The sequence below is a fragment of the Anomalospiza imberbis genome, chromosome 1 (assembly GCF_031753505.1).
Source record: "Anomalospiza imberbis isolate Cuckoo-Finch-1a 21T00152 chromosome 1, ASM3175350v1, whole genome shotgun sequence".
In the NCBI taxonomy this organism is placed as follows: Eukaryota; Metazoa; Chordata; class Aves; order Passeriformes; family Viduidae; genus Anomalospiza; species Anomalospiza imberbis.
In genome coordinates, this window is record NC_089681.1 from 136,626,645 (window position 1) to 136,635,283 (window position 8,639).

At 47.8% G+C, this 8,639-nt stretch overlaps 1 protein-coding gene across 1 annotated transcript; it reads left to right on the forward strand.

Moving 5' to 3' along the window:
• Positions 1-1,621: 1,621 nt before the first annotated feature.
• On the forward strand, positions 1,622-6,298 carry BAMBI (BMP and activin membrane bound inhibitor). Its single transcript, XM_068172349.1, has 3 exons — positions 1,622-1,938; positions 4,798-5,088; positions 5,541-6,298. The coding sequence occupies exons 1-3, from the start codon at positions 1,863-1,865 to the stop codon at positions 5,957-5,959; spliced, it is 786 nt and encodes a 261-aa protein (XP_068028450.1). The 5' UTR covers positions 1,622-1,862; the 3' UTR covers positions 5,960-6,298.
• Positions 6,299-8,639: the final 2,341 nt, after the last annotated feature.

The window sequence follows — 8,639 nt, forward strand, 5'->3', positions numbered from 1 at the left end:
GCTGTTTTTGTAATTTCAAAACAGAAACAAGAATTAGCAAATTACTTTGTGGTGGAGCGCAAATATGTCTAACATAAGTGTAAAGACTGCGGCGCAGCACACGTGTATCTATCTTCTACATATGCAAATCACAAGACTCACAGTAAAACCATTATAACATGTGATGGCATCAGCACTAATTAGCCCGAGATCCAGTCTGCTCCTCTCTGCCAAAGTAAACTGGAGTTATCTCAATCTCAGATTTCATATTTCCTCCTTTCTCTTTCAGGGAGGAATGTCTCCGACACGAGGTATTATGTCCCCTATTGAAAATGTCTTTAAAGACTCACAAAAAAATTCAAATTAAAATTCTCAAGTAATTTTTTATTATTATTATCTACACATTATCCAACAGCTTTAATACTAGTAGTGGACCCAAATATGTAAAGCATTTTGCCCATAAATGGGAAACAGTCTGTGCTGTAGAAATCAAGGCTTATAAAAGGTAATGAACTAAGAAGGAAGAAAACTAAGTTAGCAAAGAAATTTTAATTAAGGGCACATTTTTTTCAGGACCAATACGTGAAGGAAAACTGCCCAAGCTAAGCAGGACCCACAGGAGCTGTATCGGAGCTCAGTGGTACAACACCATCTCGTGCTTCCATCCCTAACAGCTGCTCTTGGAAACGGAATACTGGAAGGAGAATAGTTATAGCTCTGTTCCACGGGCCTGCCCTTGCTGCGTGGATGTGACAGCAGCGGGTGAGACCCTGCGGGCTGAGTGCGAGATGCAGGAGCCCCCGAGCCGCAGGGTGGACCCCAGGCCGGTGCACCGGCGTGGCGCCGGGGATGGACACCCCAGCTGCTCCGCGGCTCCAGCCGACGGCTGCCGGCTCCGCGCTGCGCCAAGCCCAAGCGCAGGATTTCCATAAACCCGGGAAAAAAGCCCCGGCTGCAGTGGAACTGCCGCTGTTCCCGCTCGGGCAACATCTCTGCACCCTCGTGCAGCCCTGCGGGTCGGGAGCGGACAGGCAGGGCTGGCGGCAGCGCCGGGACAGCGGGCGCGGGCGGGAGGGCTCGGCCACCGCCTCGTTCCGCTCCGGCGCTGCCTGTCACCGCGACCTGGGCGTGCGGGCAGCTCATCCCTCCATGCCTCCATCCATCCATCCACCCATCCACCCATCCACCCATCCACCCATCCATCGTGGCTCCGCCGAACTTGCAGTCAGAACATGATGTTTTTTAGTGGAACCCCGTGCTGCCGCCTCCGTAGGGAATTACCTCGGGGACCCAGCGGCGCCCGTTCCCCCGCCCCCGGAGAGCCCCGAACCTAAGGCGGCGAGCGAGGGCGCTCGGTGCCGCCAGCGGTCTCTCCGGCAGGTCTCCGGGGCTCCGGCGCTCAGAGCCCATCGCCGAACGCAGACCCCAGCGCGCTCCCGGCCCGCCCGGCGCCGCCGCCGCCGCCGCCGCCCGGGGGCGCCGCGGGCGGGGCTCGGGTCGCGGCGCGGGGCCGGAGGGGCGGGGCGGAACGAGTCTCCGCCCACACGCGGCAGACGCAGCCAATGGGGAGAAGGGGCGGGGCCCAGTCGCGCCCGGCGCCGGCCGTATTTACGGGGCGGGCGCCGCCGCCGCCGCCGTGTCAGTGAGACAGCGCCCGCCGGGCTCCGCCGCCGCCGCTCCTGCTGCTGCTCCTGCGGCCGCGGCGGAGCTGCGAGGGAACGGCGGAGAGCCGCGGCCGTCCCCCTGGCCCGCCGCCGCAGCGGTGGCCGCACCACGGCTCTGCCCGCGGGCGAGCGGCTCTTCGGAGCTCCGGCGGGGCAGGGGCGGGCGACGGCGGCTCGGCCGTGCCTGCGCTGCGGGCTGTGACGAGCGGCGCCGGGTAAATGGATCGCCATTCCAGCTACATCTTCATCTGGCTGCAACTGGAGCTGTGCGCCATGGCCGTCCTGCTCACCAGAGGTGAGGGGCTGCGGCGGGGCAGCCGGGGCGCCTGCGGGGCTCGTGGTCCGCGGGGCCGTGCCGGCGGAAGCGGGGTGCCCGGGAGCTGCCGCCCGAGGGCGGCCGGGCCCGGCGCTGTCTCGGGACCCCGCGCCGAGCGGTGCTGGCGGCGGAGCCGCCGGGCATGTGCCTCCCGCCCCTCTGTCCCTCCCCTCCCACCTGGCCGCCGGTGCCGGGCAGTCACGGCCCCGCCGTGTCCTGGCGGGGCAGCCGCGCCCGGCGCTGTCCCTGCCCGCGGGGGGCTGGGGGCTCTGGGGGCTGCCCTCGGTGGGGGCTCTGGGGGCTGTGCTCCGTGGTCTGGCCGCCCGGGGAGCGCCCTCGGGGGCAGAGGCGACCCGCTGGCTGCCGGTAATCGTCGTGCTCCGGGGAGGAGGGTGAGGGGTAAGTTAGCGTGGTGGTGATGTGCGACGGTATTTATTTATTTTGGAAGGAAGGCTGTAATTAACCCTAAATAACAGCCTTGCAGCGTGCAGGGGGGAGCCTGCTGGCCCCATCAAAGCGGGCAGAACAGGGAGTGACTGAGTGATGTGAAGTCGCAGATACTGAAACTATGTGCCTGATAATGATATAATTAGGGGATCACAGACTTCTGGCTGCTGTTGACTTCAAAAGCTTTAAGAGAAGCCTGCAGTCTCCTGTAGCCATCTTGACTAAAAGCAGACATTTTTCTTTAATAGCTATATACAGTAACAAGAAAGAGGAGGGAACAGAAGGGCATTGTTCACTGTTTCAAAATACTAAATACCCTTTCTGGCCTTTTGCATAGCACAGGAAGAAACTTTATGAATTGACAGAAATACAGTAATACAAAAGTCCATTTTGTTTCACTGAAAACGTGGCTTTAATTAAAAAGCAGTTGAATTAACCTGATGACTAGCCTGTCAGATTTTGTTTGTAAGATTGTCTTAGGGCAATAAAATGTAGATTTTTTAACGTGATTGTATAAGAGTTAAAATGAAAGTATGTGTATTGTTTCTCTTTACTCCCGTACTGTGCTGGGGCTCATGAAAGAGCAGTCAGCTTTGGTACTGTGCCATGTTTGTGTCTTACACTTAACAGTGCAAAAATTATGAAAACCATTTTTTCAGAGGGGTAGGGGGAGACCTCATATAGAATGCCTAGAAAATTGAGTGTTTTTTTCTGTAACATGCTGGATGACAGTGAGTGTGAATTCATTAAAAATTAGGTTATTTGGTCTGAAACCCCAAGGGAATTGGACTGGAGACAGTGAGACACTCCATCATTTGGCTTCTATTAAGCAGAGTTATTAAAGAGCAGCGGGAACTTCAAGGCTTGGAGCTTGTAGTAGCATTTCGGGGAAAGTATTAAGGTAGCCCGACGAGGGGAAGCTAACTTGTTTGGGTTGATTTTTAACATCTTGCAGAACAGTTGGGGTTTTTTTTTTTTAGGTATAGGTGGTAGGTAACATCATAAGAAGGGCTGGCAGCAGGAAAGCCTGTAGACTGATTTTTTTGAAATGCATGCTGTAGGAGGAAGACAGCTGACTGTTCAGTCAACTTTGGAAGCCTTGGTGCTACTGTGGTGGCAAGTACAGTAGGCACACCAGAGGTAGTTTTAAGTCCATTCTTCCAAGGATGTCTCCAAAATCTGGCTTCCTCTTAAACCTTGGCTCGATGGCACATTGAATTATGTTTGAGTTGTAACTTGCCTAGAAAGAGTAAGTTTTTGCTACAACACAGGACATGTTTAATTCATACCAGAGCAGTTTGGAGTGCACAAAATGAAGAATTTTATGAAGGGAACTTTTTTATCGCTTCCTTCAGAAATTCTTGAGGTTTCCTGATATTTTTCATAGAGCTGGTAAAGGATTTTCAGTCTTAAGTGTTTCCTCTTTTCTAATGCATGTTCGATTGCATGTGAAACTGGGGAGAGGCAAGGGGGAGCCTTTAGCCTTGCAGTTTCACTCCATTAAGAAACTTCACATTTGAGTTGAGAGTCATTGTCTCTGGTGAGCAGAATAATTATAAACTGGAACTTTTTGTTCTATAATATTGATTAAGAAGTCTTTTTGCGTGAAGAACTAGTTAAAGATTTTCTTTCTGTAGAAGTTAGAAATAGTTGCTCAGTTTCACACCGTAAAACCTTCCTGACAGAGAGACTTAGATGGTAATGGTTTTAGCTAATAGCTTTATAAGGTGTTAGTTAAACCTTTTAAATTTTGGAGCAGTATTGAGAGGTAATAAACAATTTAGCAGTTCCGAGTTTTCCTTTTTCATTTGTCACATAAATATTTAAGCCTGGTATTCTTGTTGTGGGCTTATGTGCAATTAAAAGAAATGTTACTTTTAGAAAAATAGAATGCTGTTCCTGGAGTAATGGTTAAAAACGTAGATGTGACTTTCTTCTAGGACTGAAAGTGGGTGTTTCTTTTAGAATTGGTATTTCACTTTAAGTGTGGTTAAATGCAGCAGCTGACAGCGAGTGGAAGTAGCTATAAAATGGTCTTGTTAGTGATTTATCTTGGAAAAAAAAGTCACTGTGACCTTCCCCCCTGCCCCCCCAAGCCCTCCCCCAGTCCCTGTTTTAGTGAAATGCTCTTGCTTTAATTCAAAGGACTATAGTAGTAGTCATTAAAGCAAGTGCCCCAAGGCGTTTACAAGGATTAAGGTTTCAAGAGGCAGGCCCTGTACAGTGATGGGAAGGGAACAGCCCCAGCTCTTGTGGCTCTACAGCCTAGAGAACTATCTCAAAACTGGCACCGAGTTCGGTTGTGTGATGTGTGTGGCTCATAAGGATATATTGTGAGGTGTCCTTAGAGGACCAAATTCTTACGTTTCTTGCACAATTTTTGTTTTTTAGGTGAAATCAGATGCTACTGTGATGCTGCACACTGTGTTGCAACTGGCTATATGTGCAAATCTGAGCTTAGTGCCTGCTTCTCCAGACTGCTTGATCCTCAGAATACACATTCCCCACTTACTCATGGCTGCTTGGACTCTATTGCAAGCACAGCTGATATCTGCCAAGCCAAACAAGCACAAAACCACTCTGGCACCACCACCATGTCCACATTGGAATGCTGTCATGAAGATATGTGCAATTACAGAGGATTACATGATGTTTTGTCTCCTTCCAGGGGTGATGCTTCAGGTAGGGCAATAAAGCTTCAGTGAAACCCATCTTCTGGCCATCAGGCCAGCTGCAGTCAAAACCTTGTGCATCTGCTGTTATTGATTTAGTTGTTAATGTAAGTGGAGACACCAGAGGGAGAAGTGGGTGGCTGGATGCAGGGGAACATGTCAGCCAATTAGCTTTTTTTTGTCTGCATTAATACTGGAAGTTTCTCTTGCCATCTTGATATGATGTGTAAGAGTCAGTGGCAGTGGTGTTCCTAGTCCAGCTGGCTATTGGGGTAAGAAATTCCATGTTATAAGCAGACTTGAAAACGAATATTTTTCTTTAGAGGGGTATTTTCTGTAGATAATGGAGTGTGTAGCAGTTGCTCCTTAAAATTGTCAGTGTGGGATTTAAGGGAGGTGTTTGTATGTAAATCAGTGTACATATAAATCCTGACATAAGCTTCACACCTTTCCCCTTTGCAGGACAAGGGAGCAGATATCAACATGACAGCAGCAGGAATCTCATCACCAAGGTGCAAGAATTGACTTCTTCGAAAGAGTTATGGTTCAGGGCAGCTGTAATTGCTGTTCCAATAGCTGGTGGGCTAATCTTGGTGCTCCTTATCATGCTGGCCTTGAGGATGCTCAGGAGTGAAAACAAGAGACTGCAAGATCAGCGACAGCAAATGCTCTCTCGTTTGCACTACAGTTTTCATGGACATCATTCGAAAAAAGGGCAGGTGGCAAAATTGGACTTGGAATGCATGGTGCCTGTGACTGGTCACGAGAACTGCTGCATGACCTGTGATAAAATGAGACATTCAGACCTCAGCAATGATAAAATTCTTTCACTAGTCCACTGGGGAATGTACAGCGGACATGGAAAGCTGGAATTTGTATGACCAATTATTTTTTAATCTGAGCTAAACTTACTCTCTGAACTCTTGAAGGCCTTTGGGTTCTGCTGGACAGGAGCACTTTATCTTGAAACAAAAACTCTCATAAATCATCTTTGAGAAACAAAGGACCTCTGCAAACAGAATCTTGGATATTTCTTCTGAAGGATTCCAAAAGTTGTCTTATTTGCACAGAGTAAAATACACTCAAATGTATTGTTTGCTTCAGAGTTGTGAAAGCAAAAGTTAGAAGTTGTAAACACTGTCACCAGGGTTATCTGAACTGTAGGGAGCTGAGAACTGAGTTATTATAATAAACTGTATGCAAGCTCCTATGTTTCCTGACTTATTGTAAAGATTTTTTAAAATATATATATTTTTCTCTGAAACTTGCTTGTGATTTCTGTTTTGGAAAATGGGTTTTCTTGTGGATGACAGTAGAAAACAAATCAAGGTGTACATGGTAATGCCAGGCATACCAATTATATTCTGAAAGCAGACTCTTTTCCTACTTTGCAAAGGACTTTAGGTGGTTATTTGAGAATGAAGGTGGCAGCTTTGTTTTATGCTTCAAACAGCAGTGAACCCACATGCTTGGTTCTTGGCTGTTGTGTTTTGTTCATAACCTCAGTAAATTCTTCCAGAGCTTTGTGTGATAACTTTGTCTTCCTCTGTTAATGAAGAAAGACTTCCTCTGTGCAAAATGTGTCGGAAAGTGACTCCTAATACTTTACAGCTGGTTTTCCTCCCTTGTCTCACAGTTCTTGTTTCTATGATCTGTTTTCCTTTTGTACTTTTTACACCCAATTTTTTTTGGGGGGGGGAGGAGAGGGAACCCCAAAACCGCACTGCCAATTGGGTTTGGTGGGGGTTTTTTTTTCTGTTTATAACCCCTCTGGGCACAGTGGAAAGCATCTGCCTTGCTCTTCTATCATGTAGCTAAGTATCATATGCTCCTAGTTTTGTGTGGGACTGAAGAAACAACACTGTACTTTAATCTCTGGCTCCTCCTTTATGCTGTTCTTGCATAGGTGGCTTTTCCTGGCCAATATTTGTGCACTTAGTTGCTTCTTACTCCTGCTAGTTGGCAGCACTTTATAATTTCATTCTTATTCAATGCTTAGTTGCTAAAAACAAACAACCTCTGGATTATTAAAGGAATTTATTGTATTTTTCTTGCTATATTAGAATTTGCAGTAATTGGAAGTATACTTGCTTAAAAGGCTGAAGCCACATCATGGTGAAAGAAGTATCCGAAGTGCTGCTTTAGAAGACAGAACCTGGCACGAGTCTAGTATTCATCTATGTTTTAAGGAGCTTTAGAAATGCTTCTGCCTCCTGTTCTGGCTGCGATGCTGAGGTGCTACTGTTGCCAGCAGTGAGAAGGGGATGGCACACACGGGGTTACAACAGCCTTGCAGCAATGCTCTGATCGTGTGCTGTTTGCTGTGGTAGATTGCTTTGGGATGTGCAGGCTGAAATGCATAGGGATGTAAGCAAGGAAAACCTGCCCCTCTAAGTCACAGGCTCATGTTCTCAAAAGTACGCTTAAACGATGTGGTAGGGTTCTTGTTGGAGATAAGTTGGTCACTCGGCTGTGCAAACAGAGGTACTGAAACTGCAAACTTACCTCTACAGTTAAACACTCACATGGGCCAAGTGCAGTGAGAGCCTTGGAAATGCCGAGGTCCCACTGTGCCCATGTTTGCAATATTAAAGTGCAGTTTAGAAGGATTAGTTTCATCTGTGTACCTCAAGCTGCTGACCCTTCTTACTACTTCAGCATGCCTGGAGAGCTGCTTTTTAAGCAGAGAATTACATCTGATTTCTACCTCTTTGTGCTGCTGAAGTTTAAGAAATTACGTGGCCACAACTTCTCTTGGAATCTGGCCTGTGGTCTTCTGGCTGACCTTTCAAAGCGCTGCTTTCCTATAAGAGCTCTGCCCTTCCTTTACACTGATCTGAAAATCTAGGGCAGTTGTCTGCTCTGCCAAGCGTAATTTTTTTTTGGAATGGCTGACTGGGGACTTGATGTTGAAAGAGACAAACCTGAAATGCCGTCTGTAGCTGTACCAGTAGTTATTGTGAGTAGACAAGTTAGAAAAATCTAATGGCTAAACCTTTTAAGTGCTTTCTCCAGCAATCAGAGGGAGCATGTTGTATAGTCATTTAAGCATCCAGTGACCTTCACTACTCATTTGTTGCTGATTTGAATACATAAGGGCCTATTTATGCTTGCCATTAAAAGGCTAGTAAGACCAGGATGCTCTAATTGGCCCCTTGCTGTGGGGATGTTTTAAAGAAGAGCTTGTTTGCCATCCCCTGCAGTCATGGCAGCAGGGCCACAGAGCAATGGGGCTGGGGCTTGGCTTAGCAGCTGCCATCTCCTGGGGTTCTGTTACCTGGTGTGGTACTTGGAGTTTAGGTGTGGTGGCAGAAATGGCCTAGGAGTTTCTGGGCTATGAGTCTTCTAAGCTTTCTTCTAAGAAGAAAATTAACTCTATCCCAGCCAAAACCAGGACAGTTTGAAATCTGGATTTCCAATTTATTTTTAAACCTTTATACTCAGGAAACTGTGTTAGGAGCTCTGGTGTCTGTCTGGCAGCAGCTATGTGAGTTATGGAATGAGCCCCAAATCTTTTCACTGAAACCACTGACTGCAGAGTCCAAAGGGCGTTGGAGCCAG